Below are 22337 nucleotides of genomic sequence, written 5' to 3'. Positions count from 1 at the left end.
GAGTAGCTGGGATTACAGGCACACGCCACCATGCCCAGCTAATTTTTTGTATTTTTAGTAGAGACGGGGTTTCACCATGTTGACCAGGATGGTCTCGATCTCTTGACGTCGTGATCCACCCACCTCGGCCTCCCAAAGTGCTGGGATTACAGGCGTGAGCCACCGCGCCTGGCCCGTGTATTTTTTTTTTTTAGTATAGACACAGTTTTGCCATGTTGGCCAGGCTGGTCTCAAACTCCTGGCCTCAAGGGATCCACCCGGTGCTGGGATTATAGTCATGAGCCTCCACAGCCAGACTCTCTCTGTTTTTTTGTCTTTTTTATTTTTTTTAAGAGACAGGGTCTTGGTCTGTTACCCAGGCTGGAGTGTGGTGGTGCGTTCACAGCTCACTGCAGCCTCAAAATGGGCTCAAGCAAGGAGCCTTAACCTCCGGAGCTGCCGGGACCACAGGCATGCCCCACCATTCCCATCCCCCTAATTTCTCTTGGAATTCTTCTGTGCCTTTACTTGTATACATCCAGATCTTCCACCCTTCTTATCTATAGAAGTTTTGGGCCAGATGGAGAGCTGATATGTCACTACTGCTGCTAAACCAACCATCCTCACACTGACTTGAAATCTGTCTTCTGTCATGTGTACACGCACACACATACACACACACACACACACATCTATTTCTAGGCCATCTATTCTGTGCCAGAGATGTCTGTGCCTTCCTGTGTCAGGACACATGTATCACTTTTAGAATCAGAGAAGAAAGGATATTTTTTGTTTTTTTACCTTTTTTTTTTTTTTAAAGAAATTTGTCTTTGGATCCCTTGCTGAGCCTGGACAGGCGCAGACACACCTGGCAGCTGGGAGGATGCCCCAGCCTCGGCCAGGAGGCCTGATCAAGGGAAGGCAAAAATAAGGAGGACAGCTGCTTGTAAAATAGTCTTCCCTTTTATTTTAAATCAACCCTTTTCCAAGTTAGTGCCACAAGTTGAGATCAGGGGGTCAGAGCCCACTGGGACGTGGCAGGGGCAGCAGGGGGACTCATGTCCCCCTCCCCTCAGCTCAGTCCCTCCAAGGATGGGACTGGCAGCCCAGGTAAAGGGTGCGAGGCCCTCTGCCCCCTCCTCTGCCAGCCCTACACTCCCTAGTCTGCCCCCTCAGCTACTCCCAAGGCCAAGGACAGAGACTGGGGCACAGGGGCCAGGGCAGGGAGGCGGTCCTATGTGGGCTGTCCCTGGCCAAGAGTGTTAGTGGTCAGAGCCCAGGCAGGCTGGGTTAGTGGGGTCTCCTCCGGCAGCCAGGGAAGGAACTGCGGAGAGAGACAGAGACAGGGCAGTGACTCGGGCTGGAGGGCCTGCAGGGAGCAGCCACTCAGCAGGAAGCACCCAGCCCATTCCTGGAGCATTGCAGAGGCTGGGAGGGGAGGGCAGAGGCCAGGCTGCAGGAGCTGGGGGTGTCCCTTGGAAGCTCACCGAAGAGGGGAGGCAGGCTCCAGTCCGGCAGGGAGGAGGGGCTCAGATAGACGACTGCCACTGCACAAAACGCTTGGATTCCTGCTGGGAGAGTCAGGGGACAGGAGGGAATGGAGTGGGGATCGGCTTTGTACTGTGGGACCCCAGCCCCTCCTCCCTCAGACCCAGGAGTCCAGGCCCCAGCCCCTCCTCCCTCAGACCCAGGAGTCCAGGCCCCAGCCCCTCCTCCCTCAGACCCGGGAGTCCAGGCCCCAGCCCCTCCTCCCTCAGACCCGGGAGTCCAGACCCCCAGCCCCTCCTCCCTCAGACCCAGGAGTCCAGTACCTGAGGGTTGAAAGGGTCGTCATCGTCTGTGTCATCGTAGTCGTCACTGGGGTTTGATGCGGGGCATGGCAGAGAGGCGGGATAGGGGACCCATCAGGAGGCTGCACCCCCCCAACCGTGGTCCCCAGGTGCTGCCCTCCCCTTCCCTCCCCAGGAGCCTGCCTTCCCCCGCTCCTGACCTGGGTGGGAAGAGGGCCCAGGCTCGGGGCAGGCTGCAGAGGGCGGTGGCCAGCGCTCCCGCGGACAGCAGGGAGAAGAGCAGCAGGAACAGCAGGCCTTCCAGGGCGTCCTCACACAGGCCCCGCAGGGCTGCGCCATAGTCCTGAGAGGAGGTTGTCATTGGGCAGTGCCCCCCAGCCCCCCCACCGCCAGCACACACTGCACACACCAGTCTGACTGTCCTCCCAGCTGTGGTACTGCACAAGCCAGTTGACCTCTCTGTGCCTCCGTTTCCCCTGCCTAAGGGCAGTTCTGAGAATACAGTGGGGTCATCGGTGTGATGGGCCTGGCACCCAGGAATTAATTGTGCAGGCTCCAGACTTGGTTTCTCCTGAGCTGCACCCCACCCCCGTGTTACTGAGGGCCCCTATCTCCCTTTCACAGGGGCACTCCTCCCTCAGCACCCCACATCTGGAGCCAGTCTAGCACTTCCCACCCGCCCTGTGCCCTCTCCCCATCTGCAACCACCCAGGAAGCTGAGAACTGACACTCCCCTTCCCTTCTCCCTCCCAGCAGCAGCACCCCCTGCAAGGGCATCCTCCCGGGGGCACCCAGCACCTTCGGGCCAGCCACCGCCAGCTCCGCCTCGGCCCAGGGGCAGAGGTTTCACAGTCTGGGCCCTGCTGACATTTTGAGCCAGCTCATCCTCTGTGGTGAGGGCGCTGCCCTCTGTGCTGTGGGGTGCAGCTCCACCCGCCAGATGCCAGGAGCACCCCCTCCTGCTGTGTGACAACCAGCAGCACCTCAGCCACGGCCAGCTGTCCCTGGGGGGTAGAATCACTGGCCTAGAGCACGTGGGACAGCACATAGAACCAACCAGTGGCTCAGAATGATGCCTCACACACAATACACACTGCACGTGCCACAAATGCTGGCTCTGATGACAGTCGTCCCAAGAAGTCATCAGAAATGGCCTTCCCCGAGTGCCCAGCACGGGCACAGACTAACTCACCCAATTAATTCACGGCTCCGCCCCGGGCGCCGCCCCCAGTCCCAGGACCGAAAAGGTCATCTCAGAGGGTGGTGTGCTTACGAGGTAGGAAGGCGGGGGGCAGTGCAGGGCAGGGGTAGGTCAGGCAACCCCGTAGCAGGGATGAGTCCCCTAGGAAGGAGCCAGGGAGAGGGCGTGTGGAGGAAGCTGGGAGGGGCTGAAGCCAGAGGCAGACTGACCCCCCAGGACTGACCACCCAGGCCCTTGTAGGTCAGGGCAAGGAGCAGGGATTTTAATCCGTGTGCAGGGGGAATCGCTGAGGGTTTTAAGCAGAGGAAGAACATGATCGGATTGTGTTTTAAAAGGATCACCCAGTTGGTTGGCAGTTGCATGGAGGACAGACGGGGGTAGGCAGGCGGGGGACAGGGAGGAGGCCCCTGCGGTCATGGGGCAGGTGGCTAGGATGCACGGACCAGGGCACAGGGGAAGTGGCAGAAACAGTGGTGGGTGTCCAGATAGGTTTCAGAGGAGAGGCTGACAGAACTTGCTTCGGGAATGGTTGTGGGAGGTAAGAGCAGGAAGCAGAAAGGATACCCCTGAGTTTCTGGCAGGAAAACCTGGTTGAGGTGGGGTGTCTGTTACTGAGCCAGTGAGGTTGAGGATAGGGACCTGCTGGGGCAATGGAGGCTCTTTTTTTTCCTTTTTTTTTTCCTGAGGCGGAGTTTTGCTCTTGTTGCCCAGACTGGAGTGCAATGCTGTGATCTCGGCTCACCGCTACCTCCATCTCCCGAGTTCAAGCAATTCTCCTGCCTCAGCCTCCTGAGTAGCTGAGATTATAGGCATGCACCACCACGCCCAACTAATTTTGTATTTTTAGTAGAGACGGGATTTCACTGTGTTGGTCAGGCTGGTCTTGAACTCCTGACCTCAGGTGATCCGCCAGCCTCGACCTCCCAAAGTGCTGGGATTACAGGAGTGAGCCACCATGCCCTGCCTTGGAAGCTCTGTTTTGAGTGTATTGGTACATGCACAATGTCCTTCATACTCACAACAGCCCTGGAGGCAGACACTGACCCCTGATCCCCTCATACTGCCGCCTTTTGCAGTGGTGGAAAGAAGTTGAAGCCCAGAGAGGGCAAGCTACTTGCCCAGAGTCACACTGCCAGGGAGGGGCAGAAGCGAGATTGGAGCTGATTCTCTTAGGTTTCAGTGCCCACCTTCCTTCCTCCTCATCCCAGATGTCCCTTACTGTTGATTTTCTTTTTTAAAATTTTAAAATAGAGTTGGGTTTCACCATGTTAACAAGGCTGCTCTTGAACTCCTGAGCTCAAGGAGCACCGGATCTCCCAAAGTGCTGGGATTACAGGTACCAGACACCCATGCCTGCCTCCCCCCAGCACACTTTTTTTTTTTTTGAGATGGACTTTCGCTCTATTGCCCAGGCTGGAGTGCAGTGGCGCAATGTCAGCTCACTGCAAGCTCTGCGCCTCCAGGGTTCAAGTGATTCTCATGCCTTGGCCTCCTGAGTAGCTGTGAATACAGGCACGTGCCACCACCCCCAGCTAGTTTTTTTTGTATTTTTAGTAGAGACAGAATTTCCCCATGTTGGCCAGGCTAGTCTTGAACTCCTGACCTCAGGTGATCGACCCATCTTGGTCTCCCAAAGTGCTGGGATTATAGGTGTGAGCCACCACTCCGGGCCTGGTCCCTTATTCTTGATTTTAATCTGTGAGGACCCTGACGCCCTGACAGGGACGATGGAGGTCCAGGGTCACCTGGTACAGTGGTTGGGGAGGGTGGAGTGATCTGTCTTCTCCTTTCCCTTCCCTCCCTCAACAAAGGAGTCTGGGGGCCTGTATTCCAGCCCAGTCTCTACCTAGGCCACAGAAAAGTGCCTGGACCCCAATTTATCCTTATGCAAAAGATCGGGGCAGAACTGAGGGAGGTCCCCCAGCCTTTCTAAGCTCAATAGTCAGCAATTCTGATCACTGATTTAGTGCTTGCTCCCCACTCCCTTTTTGGAATGCTGTTTTCAGAAGACTGGGGGGCAGCGGGAGCCACAGAAGGGATCTGTCTGAGCCAGACCAGGGGAAGCTCAGGTCCATGCTATGGTGTAGATGAATCCCTCTTGGCTAGGACTGCCAGGTCAAATTCAGGACTTCCAGTTACATTTGATATCACATACCCAATACATAATTTTCCAGAATAAGTATCTCCCCAGCAATGCACTGGGCATACTTATAGCAAAGAGTGGTTTGCTGTTTGCTGAATCTGGCAGCCCTATTCTAGGGTCCATGGGGGGATAGATGGGGAGGGGCCATGCTTCCTCCTCTGGGGAGAGAATGAGGCCTCAGCGGCAACAGGGCCATTGAGCATGGTGGGTAAATGGATAGAGACATTCCAGAAGCAGAAGGGACAAGACTGGGCCCTCTGGAAGGTCCCTGTCTCCTTAATGTGCACAGGCTGGCCGTGTGACCTAGGGAAAGCCTGTCAACTCTGCACCTCACCTTCTAAGTCTGTTACGTGGGATAATAATAGTTCCTTCTTCACAGCATTGTTATGAGGGGTCAGTGAGTTACCACCTGTGAAACACAACAGGGCCAGGTACTTGGTGAGGCTGTGCACATGAGAGGTCTTTGATGGGAAGACTGGTTGGAGAAAGGCATCCTCAGGTGTGTGTTTTAGAGCAGCTCCTACTAGTTTTGTTTGTTTGTTTGAGACAGTCTCTCTCTCTATTACTCAGGCTGGAGTGCAGTGGCATGATCTCGGCTCACTGCAACCTCCACCTCCCGGGTTCAAGTGATTCTCCTGCCTCAGCCTCCTCCTCAGTAGTTGGGATTACAGTTGCCCACTACCACACCTGGCTAATTTTTTGTATTTTTAGTAGAGACAGGGTTTCACCATGTTGGCCAGGCTGGTCTGGAACTCCTGACCTCAGGTGATCCACCCGCCTCTGCCTCCCAAAGTGCAGGGATTACAGGTGTGAACCTCCGTGCCCGGCCAGTTCCTACTGTTTTATAAGGGGATTTTTTTTTTTCAAGCCTTACAACCATCCAGTAAAAAAAAAAAAACCTCATCCTTCCTGATAGTACGGGTGGGAAACAGTGTCAGCCATGCTCACCTGCCCGTGGCCATGCAGTCTGCAGCAGAGCCCAAGCTGGAGTCTGCAGGGCACCAGATATCTTTCCTCCTGGGTGCCCCGCCTGCCCCTGCCCGTCCAGTGTATGAACAGCACACGCCGCAAGGGAGCTGGGCAGGTACCCATTCTTGCAATCCCAGTTTCTTTCTTTCTTTTTGTTTTTTAGACAGTCTTGCTCTGTCACCCAGGCTGGAGTGCAATGGTATGATCTTGGCTCACTGCAACTTCCACTTCCCAGGTTCAGGCAATTCTCCTGCCTCAGCCTCCTGACTAGCTGAGATTACAGGCATGTGCCACCATACCCAGCTAATTTTTTGTATTTTTAGTAGAGACGGGGTTTCACCATGTTAGTCAGGCTGGTCTCGAACTCCTGACCTCAGGTGATCCACCCGCCTTGGCCTCCCAGAGTGCTGGGATTACAGGCATGAGTCACCGCACCTGGCCACAATCCCAGTTTCATAAGTGAGGGAACTAACTGAGGTACAGAGAAGTGCGGTGACTTGTACTTGGTCAAGAGCTAGGACTGGAACCCAGGCAGTCTTGCTCCAGAAGTCACTGAGCAGCAGCTGCTAGGAGAGAGGGAGGGAAAGGGAGGAGGACAGAGAGAGGAGAGAAGACAAGAAAGGAAAAGTGGCAGGAATGGATGGGAGGGTGGGATGGGGACCCAGGGGACGTGCGGGAGCTGGTGGGGGAAAGGGCAGGAGGAGAGAGGGAATACGGGTGGAGCATGATAGGTGACAGGTTATAAATAGGTAGATAATAGATATAGGATAGATAAATAATATAAACAGAGAATACAGAGATATCCTCAGGCGCAATGGCAGAGGTCCAAGGAGGGGAACGAGGTAGTTCTGTGGGACGAGGCAGAGGCTCCCCGTGGGAGAAGAAATTGGGAGGAGGAAGGGGTTCACCTTGTGCAGGCCGCGGCAGTGCAGCAGTGCCACCAACTGGTGGAAGTTTCCTTCTGTCACATTCAGAGTCTCCTCCAAAGACAAAAGAGGCTTCTGCAGGGCGAGGAAAGGTCATTTTCCCACCAATTCGTCAGGCCCGTCCTTCGCCCTGGCCCCGCCCACAATCCAGGCCCCGCCCAGCTCCGCGACCCCGCCCCCAATCCAGGGCCCCGCCCACCGCCAGCCCAAGAGTTCCTCGCTGTGGGTCCCACCTACGCCCTACAGCTCCATCCCACCCGCCCGCCTTCCCCTGGGGGTCCGCGTGTCTGGGGAGCGCCCACCCACCGACCTGCGCTGAAGGGAACTGAGGCACAGCTTCTCGCTCCAGGCCCAGCAGCTGGGAGTGGATGTTGGCCAGAGCTCGCTGGGACAGAGTCAGCCTCTGCGGAAAGAGAAAGGGAGGGAGGAGGACCCAGGAGTCGACGCCCCGACCCTCTCTCCTCTCCTCCGGACACAGCACTCCGGCCCCTGGCCTGCATCCTCCCCAGAACCCAGGAGTCCAGGCCCCAGCCCCAGCCCCGCCCCCTCCCTCGACAGTCCAGGCTTCTGGTTCCCTCAACACCCGTTTCCCTTGCCCACAGCCCTAACCTGTTGGAAGGGGTTGGAGACGGCCTGGTTGCAGAGGAAATAATAGCTCAGGATGTCTGAAGTGGGAGGAGGAGAGGGGAGGAGGCCATGAGCCTGGGCCCCCAGGGACTCCCGGGGGAAGGCCGGGGACTGGGGGGTTAGCAGGGTTCGGAGCCTCAGCCCAGCTCCGGAGCCCTCCTGGAGCCCGAGGGCCTTACCTTCAGAGACCCGCCAGCCCCGCGTCCCTTCTGCTCCTGCCACAGCCAGAGCAGGCGCTGGTGCGCATCCCCAAGCTCCCTGGAAACCCCTGACTAAATGGCGCTCCCCAGTTTTCTCAGGGGACCAAATCCCCATTCCTGACGCCCAGGAACCCTCTCCTGACCCTCCTCTCTCTTCCTGCCCACGAGGAGAGGCGCTGCCAGCTGGAGCAGCAGGGATGAGGGGCTGGCGGTGGCGGGGCTCCAGGACAGCTCTGATGGGCAGTGGCCAGGAGCCCTGCTTCCCTTCCAGAGGGCTGGGTCTCATCTGACGGGCTGCACGCCCACCCCACCCCGGGTAGGACCAGGCACAGAGGAGGCCTGAGGAAGACAGGAACTGCACTGCCCAACCCTGCGGACCCATCCGGCCCTTGGAAATCACCTGAGCTGAGCCCGGTCTCCTCCTGGGTCAGGTTCAGAATATAAGGGTCTGGACTGGAGCAGAAGTCACTGAGGCCCTGCATGAGGCAGCAGAAAAAAAAGGGGCTGAAATTGCCCCGATCCCACACTCCCACAGCACCCAGCATCTGGCTCCCCAGCCCCTCTCCCCACCCAGGGATCCAGGTCCCAGTCACTCCTCCCTCAGACTCAGGATTCCAGGCTCCAGCCCCCTCCTCTCTCAGACCCAGGGGTCTAGATTCCCAGCCCCTCCTCCCTCAAACTCAGGAGTCAAGGCTCCAGCTCCTCCTCCCTCAGACCTAGGAATCCAGGCTTCCGGCCCCCTCCTCCGTTACAGCCCAAGCACCCAGGACACCAACCTGTACCCACTCAGGACCCAGGAAGCCAGCCCTAAACCTCAGAACTGTGATGGTGCCCCCCCAAGTCCCTCTCTTTACTAAGGTGTGCCATCCCGAGATCCAGAAGTTGAAGCTTCCAGGCTCCCTGAGTCCCAGAGCCCAGCGGCCCAGGCCCGGCACTCACCACGGCAGTGGCTGCTTCCAGGCCCATGGAGCCCCAGCTCAGGACAAGAACCAGGAGACTCATGACCGTCATCCTAGAGTAGGGGAGTGAGGACTGGCCTAGGCTTCTTAATCTCCTCGCCTAGCCTCTTCCCACACCCCAAATCCCATCACAGCCACCCCCCCCCCCACCCTTCACCCACCTCTGGAGCCTGTAGGATCAGAATTAGGGACAGAGAAGTTCCGTGGTGGGGGTGGGCGGTGGCTGCTGACGTCCAGCTGGACATCTGGCTCCTGCCCAGATGGGCAGGGTGCGGGGTATGAGCGGGGCCCTGGACTGGGTGGTGGCAGCTAGGACCCCAGCTCCAGTACCGCAGGGGGGTGACTGCCCACTTTCCTGGGGCCCAGGACTTCCCCCAAAGGCTCCCAAATCCACCCACAGCCTGGTCAGCCTCTGGCTCTGCCCTGAGAATGGGAGACAGTTCCAGGGCTGAACTCAGTCTCTGGACTTTCCAGGTGCGGAGGGGTGCAGGGGGTGTGTCCGCATTGGTATGGTGACCAACAGGCAGAAATGGCTCCCAGGGGTCACCAAACTGAAGGCCTGGGCTCCAGTCCCAGACCTGCCCTGTGGTGGCTAGGTTTATCTGTCTGCAAGCCTTAGCAGCGTCTCTCCCCAGGGGCAATGTAGGTACAAGTTCAACTCCACCCCACCCCACCAGAGGCAGAGAGGATACAGGGACAGCTTCTTCCAATGGGAATGGCCTGCCTGGGTTCAAATTCCAGCTCTGGCGCTTCTAGCTGTGTGGCCCTGAGCAAGCAGCCCATCCTCTCTGATCTTCAGTCTCTCCCTCTGTTAAACAGGGAGAAAGGCCGGGTGCAGTGGCTCATGCCTGTAAACCCAGCACTTTGGAAGGGTGAAGCAGGCGGATCACTTGAGGCCAGGAATTCAAGACCAGCCTGGACAACATAGTGAGACTCCATCTCTACAAAAAAAAATACAAAACGTAGCCAGGTGTGGTGGCATGAGCCTGTGGTCCCTGTGACTCCAGAGGCTGAGGTGGGGGAATTGCTTGAGCCTTGGGGGACAGAGACTGCAGTGAGCCGAGATGGTTGCCACTGCACTCCAGCCTGGGCAACAAAACAAGACCTTCTCAAAATAAAAACAAAAATAAAAATCAGGGAGAAGGAAGCACCTTCCTCACAGGGTGGGCATGAGGCACTCCAGGAAGGGCAGAGAAGAGTGTCGGGCTTGTAGAGCAAGCTATAAAATAAGTGCGTGGTCCATGCCAGGCACGGTGGCTCATGTCTGCAATCCCAGCACTTTGGGAGCCCGAGGCAGGCAGATCACCTGAGGTCAAGAGTTCGAGACCAGCCTGACCAATATGGAGAAACCCTGTCTCTACTAAAAATACAAAATTAGCTGGGCATGGTGGCACATGCTTGTAATCCCAGCTGAAACTCAGGAGGCTGAGGCAGAAGACTTGCTTGAACCCAGGAGGCGGAGGTTGCAGTGGGCCAAGTTTGCTCCCTTGCACTCCAGCTTGGGCAGCAAGAGTGAAACTCCGCCTCAAAAAAAAAAAAAAAAATGTGGTCCTGTGGCTCTGCCATGACACATAAGGGCCGCTCAGCCTTGGACTCGGCGACCCTCTGCCTCAGGTCCCTGACCTGCCACATGGACGTTTACTGTAGCTCCTTCGTGGGGTGGAGGCAACTGAAGGAATCAGCGTGCATAGCCCTCAATAGATCATCATCCTCATCTTGATTGCAAACACAATGATTATTTCTTGAATGATTCCAGCATACTTCACACCTCGAGGGCCACCTGCTGTCAGGCCCATCCTCGCCTCCCTCATGAGCTGTCCTCTCTTTTACCGGTGTGAACCACGGTCCTCCATGTAGGAGTCGTAAGACTGAGGTCCTGCGGGCCCGGAGAATACCAGGCAAGCACCGGGGACCCCCACAGCCTGCACTTACACGATCACCAGCCACTTGCTCTGCTTCGCCAGGCCCAGGAGAGTGAAGAGGCAGACCAGCAGCTCCAGGAGCAGCAGGAGGACGTAGGCCAGCCACCTGGGAGGGGAGAGGTTAAGGCTGAAACCCCACACCTGTCTCCAGGCACCCAGCAACTCCCACCAACATTCACCTGACCCCCCAGCTCAGCCTCACTTTCACCACCCTCCAGACTCAGCCTCACACTCAGCCTCCTTCTGTTCACTGTGTCTGGGCCACAGCCCAGCTCATCTGTGAAATGGGTGCATCAGGAGACAGGACATTGGAGCAGCTTAGAATATGGGTCCTGGCCACGCTCGGTGGCTCACACCTGTAATCCCAGCACTTTGGGAGGCCAGGCGGGCAGATCACAAGGTCAAGAGAATAAGACCATCCTGGCCAACATGGTGAAACCCTGTCTCTATTAAAAATACAAAAATTAGCCAAGGATGCTGGCGCTTGCCTATAATCCCAGCTACTTGGGAGGCTGAGACAGGAGAATCGCTTGAACCCAGGAGACGGAGGTTGCAGTGAACCAAGATCGCACCACTGCACTCCAGCCTGGGGACAGAGCAAGACTCCTTCTCAAAAAAAAAAAAAAAAAAAAAGGAATACAGGTCCTGAGCACCTGGGACTGTGCTCTGCGACCATGGACACGCGATGTGTCCTCTCTGAGCCTGCGGAGGGATGTTTGTTCTCAGGCTGCACCAAGGATCCCATCGCATCCCCTGAGGGCATCCTGACAACTGGAGGCAGAGGTTGCCTGGTCTCACCCCAGCCCCTCCGCTTAACTGTCTCTGTTCCTCAGTTTCCCCACCTGTAACATGGGGAGCACAACAGCACTGGCTTGAGGGTGCTGCTGCAAGTGGGATGTGTGGATAGAGTGTTTAAGAGAGTGCCAGGCACGTGGGCACACTTAGATGTTGGCCTGACCATGAACAAGGGAACTGAGATGTTGTTTAATAGTTAATGCTTGGTCGGGCGCAGTGGCTGGTGCCTGCAATCCCAGAACTTTGGGAGGCCAAAGCAGGCTGATCCCCTGAAGTCAGGAGTTCAACACCAGCCCGGCCAACAGGCTGAAACCCCGTTTCTACTAAAAACACAATTAGCCGTGCATGGTGGTGAGGACCTGTAATCCCCACTAATCGGGAGGCTGAGGCAAGAGAATCATTTGAACCCAAGAGGCAGCGGTCACAGTGAGCCCTGATGGCGCCACTGCACTCCAGCCTGGGTGACAAGAGTGAGACTCTGTCTCAATTTTAAAAAATAAATAAATAAACTAAAAGAAATTAATACTTAAATATCCTTGAAGGGCCCACCGTGATTCAGAAGGTGCAAGCACCCAGGCCACCGCACAGTGCCGGCGCGTAGTAGGTGCTCAGTTAATTCCGCCATTCTCTGCAGGCCCCACAAGCTTGAGCTCCCTCCTTACCCTCATTCTGGCTACTTCCCCCCACCTCGCAAAAGCCCCCTCCAGCCAGACTCCCTTGGGGGCCCCTGATTTGTCCGTGTGTGGAGGGACTCTCACGTGCGGGTGCTTTCGCAGTGGTGCACCCGGAAGATACATTCTAGGGATGGTGGGTCTGACTCACCCTGGCGTCACCCTCATGGCTACCCCCACTTCCTGCCCTCCCCCAGGAGGAGGAGCTGAGGCCCAGCTTGTGAGGCCCCTGGGTCTGACCGCAACGCAGGACCTGGACGTCCTCAGACTGTCTTGCATCTACTGCCCTGTGGGTGTGTCCTCATCTCCAGCTTTTCAGCCCCAGTCTGCCTTCCCCACTGGGGTGCAGCATCCCAGAGGGTCTCCCAAATCTCAGCCCATGCCCCTCGGCCAGGGCCCCCAGCCGATTTCGGATGAATGAATGAATGATCACTAACGGCCAAAGCGATGAGGACACCATCATGGTGGCCGCTGGGGAGGGTGGCTGCCCAGACTCCACACAGCTTGCTCCCTCCCCTCTTCCAAATGCCACCTTCTCAGTCCCCCTGATGAACTGGCAGACTCTGTCCTACCTCACCTCCCTCTGTGATTCTCTCCAGAGCTCCAATGGCCCAACACCTTACAGACAATGTGTTGCTCTGCGTTTGTCCCTTGCTGGCCCCCACTGGAGGAGGCAGCCTCGTGCATGGCAGGGATTTCTGCCGCTTGCTGCCTGCCCTGCCCCACCACCTGTGCGGCTGCACTTCACAGGCACCTCTGCGATGCTCTCCATGTGCTAATCACCCGTCTCAGCACTCAGATGCCAACTTAACAATTCACACCAACCCAACAAGGGGCGCACTGCCCTGATTCCCATTTCACAAATGGGGAAACCAAGGCACAGGCCTGCACGGTAACTTGATTGCGGCCACGTGGTTAGGGAGGGGCTGGCTGGGTTTCGAGCTCAGGTTCCTGACCTGTAGGTACGCTGCCTCTTTCACCAGGGGGTGCTCAATAAATGGTGCTGAACAAATACACGTGTCACATGGATGAACGGGTGAGCGAGTGGCCTGCTGGGTTAGTCCAGGAGTGGCTGAGTCCAAGAGCGGCTTGCTGAATGAGTGAGTGGAGTGATCATGGAGGGGAAGAGTGAGTGAATGGGCGAGGACACGGCTGTCAGGATGGGCATGGGGTCCCCTCATCTCCCTCCACAGCAGGGTTTATCGACCTCATCATATATATTATGTTATATATATATAATATATATTATATTATATTATATTATATATATCATATGTATTATACATATATAATATAATATATACACGCACACACACACACACACACACAGAGAGAGAGAGAGAGAGAGTCTCACTCTGTCGCCCAGGCTGCAATGCAATAGCAAAATCTCAGCTCGCTGCAACCTCCACCTCCCGGGTTCAAGCGATCCTCCTGCCTCAGCCTCCCAAGTAGCTGGGATGACAGGTGTGTGCCACCACGCCCGGCTAATTTGTTGTATTTTTGGTAGAGAGAGGGTTTCACCATGTTGTCCAGGCTGGTCTCAAACTCCTGACCTCAAGTGATCCACTTGCCTCTGCCTCCCAAAGTGCTGGGTTGACAGGCTTGAGCCGCCACACCCGGCCCACCTCGTCATAACTGACATCGTGGCTGGATCACTCCCTGTCGATGCACAGGGGGTCCTGTGAATTGTAGGGTGTTGAACAGCTCCTGGGCTCTGTCCACTGGATGCCTGCAGTGCACACGCTCTACCCCCCACTGTCACAACCAAAACTGCTTCCAGACATTGCCAGCTGTCCCCCCAGGGACTCTGGCTGAGAGCCGCTGGCACAGAGGGCAGGAAGAGCAGCCTCTCACCTGTACTCCTCCACGAAGGACACATCTTCAGCCACCTGCAGGGGGCTCAGGGGCACTCCCTGCCAGAAGGCCAGCCCCTGCAGCTGCTGGGCCACAGCCTCGGCCTGCCGCCGAGCCCCCCGGGCAGCAGCCACCAGCTCTGTGCGCGGCTCCAGCACCTCCTCCAGGGTGGTCAGCTCTGTCCTCACTGCCTCACCCAGCCTCTCCACTGTCTCCAACACCTGGGGACAAGGCAGGGTCTGAGGTCTGGGAGGACATCCTGGGAGGAGCCCAGGGTCGAGGAATGGGGTTTTAGAGATGAAGAAGGAGTGCGCGGTAGCGGGTGTCTGAGAGCTGGGGTCTGGGACATCTGAGGATTGAGGAAAGGAAGGGGTTGGGGAGGGACTCCAAGGTCAAGCTCATGGAGTTGTGTGGCCTCTATCCAGAGCTCTGGGCGGTTGGCAGCTTGAGCCCAGTGTAGAGAGTCAAGCCGCAGGGCTGAGATTAAGTCTGGAGCTTTATGTCTGAAGTTTGCATCTGCCTTCTAGAATCCGGGGTCTCAAGTCTGGGTCCCATGGTCCAGGGTCTGCAGCTGGACATGGAATCTAAGGCCAGGGCCCAGAATCCTGGGGCTGAGGTCAGAGCTGAAGTCTCAAGTCGGGGACTGGGTCTCAGGGCTGGGGTCTCTGAGCTTGCTTTTGTGCCAGGAATCAGGTCTGGGGCCCTGGGTCTGGCCCAAGCACAGGGGCTGGTGTCCCTGGTGCTTGGTGTCTGTGTGGTTTGGGGGTTCCAGGTAAGGTCCAGGGCTGCATCTGGGTTGAGGACCTCAATCTGCAGCCAGGGTAGGGCTTGGGTGGACAGGCTGAGGTCTGTGGGTCTCAGGATGAGGTTTCGAATCTGGGGTCTTAAGCTTCAAGGGTGGGGTCTTAGCTCTGACTTTGGATCCCTTTGTCCTTGGCTTACAGGGAGCCTGTCGGGTGTGGGTTTGGGGACCCACTGGTCGCTGGCCCCTCACCAGGTGGTCAATGGCGCTGAGTGTGTGGTTGGCGTGCAGCAGTGCGGAGCTGAGCTGGGACACCCCATCACTGGTCTCACTGTTGCCATAGAAACCGATGCCAATGCCAGTGCTGAGAGGAGGAGGAGGAGGGAGAGGAATCTTAGCGAGTCCCAGGATCCTGGAGGCCACCATCCCCTCCCACCCTATCCCCTGTACCCCACCTTCCTATCCTCCCCTCCCATCTCAGCCCCACCCCATTGGTCCAGCCCGTGGGAAAAGGACGACTCCAGCCTGGCCCCCTCGGTTGCCAAGGTAACGGGAAGGCCTCACTCCCCCAGCGGAGGGACGTCATTGTGATGCTAATGGTGGGTGGAGTGGTGGGGGGGAGGGAGCCCCCGATTTAACTTGCACCTCCCTGGAGCAGAACCCCAGGCACGCCCAGCCCCTGGATGGGCCATCTTCCCCTCCCGATGACTGCCTGCCCCACACCCTCCCCCCATCCTTTGCCAGGCAGGCAGCCTTCCTGGCACCTGTCCTAAGGTGCCCTTGAGTCCCTGGGCCCTGCATCACGGACCCTCCAGTACTGAGATGTCACCCGCCCCCACCTCCTGGGGGTTCCTAAGGGTGCGAGGGGGGCAGCTGCCACCATCTCCTAGGGGGACACTGAGCCTGGAGCTCTAGCCTTCCCCCACCGGGGACCCAAGCGTTTGGCCAGCTGGGAGGGAAGTAGGGAATGTGGGAGGGAGGCTGGAGGATGGGCCAGAAGCCGTACCCCCGCCCCAGCCCAGCCAACACACAGAGCTCCATTGTGGGGCCCCAGACCCCTCCCATCCCTGCCCCCGGCTGGTGTCCTACAGTGGAGGGGGCGGGAGCCCGACACCCTCACAGTTCCCAGCCCCGGCTGGGCCTCCACCCCCATCCCTCAGATCGGACGCCCAGCGTCCCCGCCCCATTGTTCAGAGTCCTACAAAGCTCCTCTTGTTCCCAGGCTGCGGGGGCTGGGGCCGTGTCTCTCCCCCACTGGGCCTTTGTCCACCTCCCCTGTTTCCCCCCGCCCCATGCTGGAGAGCCGGAGGAGGAAACATCCTGGATACAGGGCACCCATACAGGTCCCTCCCCTTGCCTGCTGTGAGTCCGGAGCAGGCCTCTGGCCCTCTGGGACCCCTGGTCTGTGGAGGAGGACAGCCATCTGTCAACTGTGGGTGCCACCCTGCTGGGGAGGGGGCTGTGCCCAGAGCTTGCTCTTGGTAGGTGCTGTGTTCACCGTGGAAGCCCCCTGAGCTCCCTTTGAAGGGTGTGAGGGGGCCCTACTAACCTGGGTCTGAATCTCCGTGCTGCCTCTTAAGCCACGTGGCCTTGAAAGGTGACCTCCCCTCTCTCCCTGAGCCTTCCTCTTTGGACACTGGACCTGACACCCCTGAATCCAGCAGCGTTATTGTGAGAAGGAATTAGACCAGCTCAGGTTTGGGCACAGATGAGGTGCTCTTGGATGGTGGGTATTTATTTATCGTCTGTCTCCCTGATTAGAACATAAGCTGCATGAGGGGCTCCTTGTCTGGTTTGGTCAGTATCTGGCACATGGTCGTTACTTAATAAATAGTTGAATGAATGAGCTAGTGAATGAGCAAATGATATCAGCAGTTAACACTGACCGAGAACAACTGCAAGCAGATGCTGTGCTTTCTGTCAGTTTCACCACAGCAGGAGGTGGGCGATACCATAATGCCCATTTTACAGATGTGGAAACCGAGGCCCAGGGAGACGATCACTCCCTTAGGTCACATAGCTATTCAATGCGAGAGCCACCAAAACCAGGCAACCTGACTGACCTTCTCACCAGATGGCTGCCTTTGGGAAATTCTCTTCCTCTCCAGAACCTCACTTTCTCCATCCATCAAATGGGACAGTCCTTCCTGCTGTGCACTGAAGTGGGCTTGCATATGGTGGGGAGAGGGACGAGGGAGTTTCCTTCTTCCTGTCTGCTTCCTCCACACCCCCAAGGGACACTCTTAGGAAGGCCGGCAGAGAGCTTGGAGAGCCCTGTCCCCACTGCCCACCCACCCTGGGGCCCCATTACCAGCCGACGAGAAGGGCGACAATGCAGCTCCAGGTGACACAGCCTCCCCCGGGGGTCGGGCTCTTGGACCCGGGGGGCTCGGGGGACCGGCAGCAGCAGAAGCGGATGAGGTAGACAGCGATGAAAATGAGGCTCAGGCCCAAGCCCAGGCCTGCCAAGGCCACCACCAGCAACAGGGCCTGGGGAAGGGGGTGACATAAGGCCTCCGAGGGCACCAGCACGTTCCATACTCAGACCCCTCTTCCAGCATGGCTCGGGGGTCCGTGTCTGGGAGGTCAGAGTGAAGGTGGGAGGCATTCCTGGCCCAATCTAGGGGGAGATAGGATCCCAGCCCCTCCCAGGCTGGCAGCTGGGGCCCCAGGTGTCAGGGCCAGCTTGCTGGAGGGAGCTTCCAGCTGGGGGCCCCAAGCCTGCCGTGAACACCCAGTGCTGCTGTGCCCTCCAATGGCTGTGCAACCTTTAGCAAGAACCGCCCCTTCTCCCAGCCTGGGTTTGGTTTCACTGCAGCCAGCAGGTGGAATGGAGCATTTCCCGAGGACCTGCCCAGGCCCCTGCACAGTCGTGTGGGATCAGGGGGCGGGCGGGAGCGTGGGGGCGCCTGTTCCTTGTGCCCAGGGCCAGGTTGGGTGAGGCGAGCCCTCCTCCCCATCTCCTCCCTGCTCACTGTCTCCCCTGCTGCTGAGCGCTACACCCCACTGCGCCTGAGCTTGTCACCCAGGGACGGGGCAAGGGGCTGTGTGACAGCGTGTGTGTGTGTGTGTGTGTGTGTGTGTGTGTGTGTGTGTGCAAGACTCAGAAATGGAGACTGGGAGAGTAAAGGCAGAGGAGAGAGAGAGGGAGGAGAGAGAGAGATACGGAGGGAGGCACAGCCAGAAAGACACAACCGAAAAAAAAGAGACAAAGACAAGAAAAGGTTTGGGGATGAGGCAAAAAGGCAGAGAGCAAAAGGGATCACAACGGAGAGGAGCAGAGTAAGGGAGAGAGCGTGAGAACACGCAGACACACGGAGACGAGAGAGACACACAGGGCGGAGAGGCGGAGAGAGCAAGGCCGGGGAAGACAGAGGCAGGCAGCAGAAACGTTCTGCAGTGGGGAAAGCCGGGCAGAGTAACAGGGCTCTCCACGTGGGGGGCTTTCACAGCAGACCTGTGCAGTCCTGTCTGCCTGGAGGTCCGGGGGGCCGGGGGGTTGCACTGAGCCCCGGAGCATGCAGGAACACCATCAGGATCAGAGTGACACCTCTCAATTGTCAAGGCTGTTTCCCCTAAACCACGGTGATTCTGCCTTTGTACACACACACACACACGCACACACACACACACACACAGTGGCACAGTGGTGTGTGTGTCCCAAATGTGTGCAGTGCGTTTCTGGTGTGAGACTGGGTGTTTTATCTTTGGGTTGCCGCTGTGAGATGAGGATGCACCTGAGTGTCTGCAGTGAGAACATCTGTGGGCATCTGTGTGTTCTGGGCACAGTTCCTTGGGTCTGTGAGTGGGGTTTGGTTGTGTGTGTGTGGATGAGAGACTGCACGTGATTGTGTGTGTGTGCACAAATGAATGTTAGAGTCAATATGTGTGTGTGTATATGTGAATGTGGAATGTGTGTGTGTGAACATGTATGTGTGTGCATGCATGAGTGTGTGAGCACATGTATATAAATGCAGTGTGTGAATATGGGAGTGCGTGCTTATATGTGTGTATGTGAGTCTGCGTTTTGAGTCACTGTGTGCAGTGTGTGTGCATGTGTGTGATTGTGTAAGTAGGTATATCTGTGTGAGTGTATGCATGTGTCTATGTGTGTGTGCATATGTGAGTGTGTGCGTGTGTGTGTGTAATGGAAGTGGGCATGTGTGTGTGGGTGTGAATGTGTATGTGTGTAATGGGAGTAAATGGGCATGTGTGTGCATATGCATGTGAGTGTGTGCATGTGAGTGTGTAATGGGAGTAAGTGGGCATGTGTGTGCATATGCATATGAGTGTGTGCATGTGTGTAATGGGAGTAAGTGGGAATGTGTGTGCCTGTGCATGTGTGTGCATATGAGTGTGTAATGAAAGTAAGTGGGCATATGTGTGTGCCTATGCATGTGTGTGTGTGTGTGTGTGTGTGTGTGTGTAATGGGAGTAAGCAGGTATGTGTGAGTAATGGGGGTAAGTGGGCATATGTGAGCGTGCCTTGCATACAGGTGTGACTGTGTACATGTGAGTGTGTAATGGGAGTAAATGGGTATGTGTGTGCCTGTGCATGTGCAGGTGAGTGTGTGCAGGTGAGTGTGTAATGGGAGTCAGTGTGCGTGTGTGTGTATATGCGGGTGTGTGTGCCTCCCCGCGGGCCCGTGTCCCAGAGGCCCTGGCTGTGTCTGCAGCTGTGCCTCCGGTGTTCGTGTCCCAGGAGGACACCTTGCCCTCCTCAGCTATGGGGCTCTGCCTGCACGTCCCTGCCACCCTGACCCTGACCCCCTACCGGGGTGGGGGGCGGTGTGAGGCTCCCCCCGTGCCTCTGACGGTGACCCTGGCCACGGAACCCCGCGTGCGGCTTCGGGAGGTCTTGGGCCGAGCGGGCGTAAGTCTGGGCCGAGGCCGGGGGAGCGGCGGCGTTGGAGGTGGCGGTTGTGTAACCACAAGGCTGTGGGCGAGGGGACGGCGGTCCCGGTGTGGGGGGAGAGGGGGCGGCGAGGAGCGGGCGGGGAAGAGCTGCTCAGGGCTGTGCCAGCCGTGACCCAAATAGCTCAGAACACAGCACGCATCCCCTCCCCGCTTCTCTGGGACCCCCTCCACGCCCCTTGAGCTCTCCAATCCCAGCCCCCTTTTCCCAGCAGCAACCCAGGACAGAGCCCAGGGACTCAAGCCCCACCCGCGAGGCTAGGACCCGTCCTGGGGCCCCATCAGGACTCCCAGCCCCCTCACCGGTCCTCAGCTCGGCCAAGCCTTTCTCCTCATTAATCTCAAAGTCAAGGACTTGAATTAAACTGGGTCAGGGGACAGCTCTTTCGCCCATTGAAGCTGCCCGGAGCCGGGCCCCTTCCCCAGGGACCCCGGCTTCTGTGAGGTTCCCAGGCCGGCCCCACCCTCGGGGCCCGGCTCTGCCAGCCCGTGGCTCCCCAAACTCAGCCTCGTCTCGGCCTTCGCCCCTGCAGCTCCTGACCGCCCCTGCTTACTTGGGACCGGCTGGAAGCTTCCTCTTCCAGCGCCCCTTCGTTTTCCAGCCCTGGTCCTTAGCCCCCGGAGCCCCCTTCCCTATCTCAGACTCTCAGTCTCATCTCAGCACCCCAGAACGGTTTTCCTCTCCACCGCTATCAGGTCCGCTGTCTCCTGGGTCCCACTTTAACTGGGACATATTTTACTTGCTCAGATCCTATGGGGCCGGGTCATCTTTTAGGGCAGAGAGAGTGGACTACTCTCCCGACGACCTGGAGGCTGGCTCCCCAGGCAGGTATCACACACCGGGGAATCCGGGCCCCCCTCCCCTCCTCTCCAGGAGCTCAGGGGTCCAGGCCCCCCGCCTTCCCTCATTTAGAGAGCTCCAGGTCTGGACCCCCCGCGCGCGTCCCAGGAGAACCTCCAGGTACTAGCACCCTAGGCTCCTCCTCCCTCCGCAACCCCAAAGTCCGGGCCGGCCCCCCAGCTTCCCGGAGCTCAGGAATGTGTGACCCAGCTTCTCCCTGGGGACGCAGGAACTCCGGCCCCCCAGCCCTGGACCCCAGGCCCCGGCGCTCGGTCCCACCTGCTGGTATTCCTGCTCTTGGGGCGCGAAACCGCTGGGCACCGGGCGGAGCTGGAAGTCGGCGCGGGGCAGCTGGTGGAGGAGATGCACCCAAGCCGAGGGCCGGTAGCCCGGGGGCGCCCCCATGGCCCCCGGGGGAGGGGGCAGCGGGGCGGACGCCGGGGCTGCGGGAGCCTCCGGAGTCGAGCGGGGCGCGGGCGGCGCGGGGTCTGGCTGGGCTCAGGGGAGCGGGAGCGGGGGGGAGGCAGGGGTGGGGGGCGGAGATTGGGGGGAGGCGCGGGCCGGGCGGGGACGGTGCTGCCCCTGGTGGTCGCGGCGGGGACTGCGGGAGTCCGGAGGCCCCCGCGCTCCGCCGCTTGGTCGCGGCTCCCACCTGCTGCCCGCGCAGGTGCCCGCGCTGCTGGCGTCGGCGGCATCCGGAGAGCGGTGCCGCACCGCGGTTGGAAACAGCCCTCCCTGTGGGTACGAGGCCACTCATACTGAGATTTCACCCTGGAACGTAACGATCCCTTCACCTTCACGGAGAACCTTCCTGTCTGTGTAAAGGTCGCCGGTAAGTACACAGCCAGTTCCGTGGATGCACATTCCTCTGTGTATAAAAGCGCTCTCACCTGCCAACGATGCCCGTATTTGTGTAAGATCTCCGTCCCACTTTCATTCCTAACCTGGATAAGGGCACAGCTTCTAAGCACAAACCTTCCTGTGTCTGTAGACGACTCCAGGATGTACTGAAAATCCACACACCTGTGTGAGAAGCCTTCTTATCTGCATAAGGACCCCTTTTACCTGCATAAAGACCCTCTTATCTATTTAGGGACCCTTCTCGTCCTGTAAACGGACTCAGGTTTACTGCAGTGTATACAAACACCTCTGCCTCTTGGCATTCACCGTGCAAAGTATTTTTCCAGCCATTACCCGTGTTGCCTCTCACTGGAATCCTCCGATGCCACACCCATAGACGGGGAAGTGCAGACCCTGGGAGGGGACTTGGCCACCCTGACATCATCATCCAGACTGTCACCATTGGAGCCAAAACTAGGTGCTCAGGAATCTGGCCCCAGGGGTCCCCTCTTGCTGTAGGGCGGGGTGAGACTTTGCCTTCTGGAAGCCGCACACGCGGCCTCTCTTGTGGGGACTGGGATGAGTGGAAGAAAGGGTGATGAGTGCTCCAGTTACCCCATTTCCATATTTTGCTCCAGATTGGCAAGAAAGGGTTGGGGAAAAGAAGAATGCTGGTGGTGGTGGAGGTGGTGAGGATGATGACGATGGTGCTGATTATGTTGGCGATATGATGTCATGATGATAGTGTTGTCATGGTGGTGGTCATGGTGATGACGATGATGGTAGTGATGATGGCGATGGTGATGATGATAGTTGTGATGGTGATGGTGAAGACGATAATGATGCTGATGATGGCGGTGATGGTGATGGTGATAGTCGTGATGCTGATGGTGAAGACGATGTGATGGTGCTGATGATGGTGATGGTGCTGATGATGGTGATGGTGGTGATGATGGTGATGGTG

At 57.8% G+C, this 22337-nt stretch overlaps 1 protein-coding gene across 4 annotated transcripts; it reads right to left on the bottom strand.

The window, feature by feature from the left end:
- Positions 1–920: 920 nt before the first annotated feature.
- On the bottom strand, positions 921–21063 carry TTYH1 (tweety family member 1). Of its 4 annotated transcripts, none has more exons than XM_017497958.2 (14): positions 20813–21063; positions 17090–17268; positions 15031–15142; positions 14037–14257; positions 10727–10822; positions 8775–8847; positions 8236–8311; positions 7618–7673; positions 7319–7411; positions 6991–7083; positions 1970–2112; positions 1791–1836; positions 1467–1550; positions 921–1303 (listed from the first exon to the last, which is right to left on the bottom strand). In XM_017497958.2, exons 1-13 carry the CDS (start codon positions 20936–20938, stop codon positions 1509–1511), a joined length of 1356 nt encoding a protein of 451 aa, XP_017353447.1. In that variant the 5' UTR covers positions 20939–21063; the 3' UTR covers positions 921–1303; positions 1467–1508. The 4 variants fall into 4 exon arrangements, with proteins under 4 accessions (XP_017353447.1, XP_017353448.1, XP_017353446.1 ...); XM_017497959.2 differs by having other exon boundaries at positions 1467–1547; XM_017497957.2 differs by lacking the exon at positions 1791–1836 and having other exon boundaries at positions 1467–1547.
- Positions 21064–22337: the final 1274 nt, after the last annotated feature.

This window comes from Cebus imitator, unplaced genomic scaffold (assembly GCF_001604975.1).
Source record: "Cebus imitator isolate Cc_AM_T3 unplaced genomic scaffold, Cebus_imitator-1.0 Scaffold235, whole genome shotgun sequence".
Taxonomy (NCBI): domain Eukaryota; kingdom Metazoa; phylum Chordata; class Mammalia; order Primates; family Cebidae; genus Cebus; species Cebus imitator.
Note: the sequence above shows the minus strand (reverse complement) of the source record. Positions and strands in the feature narration are given on the sequence as shown.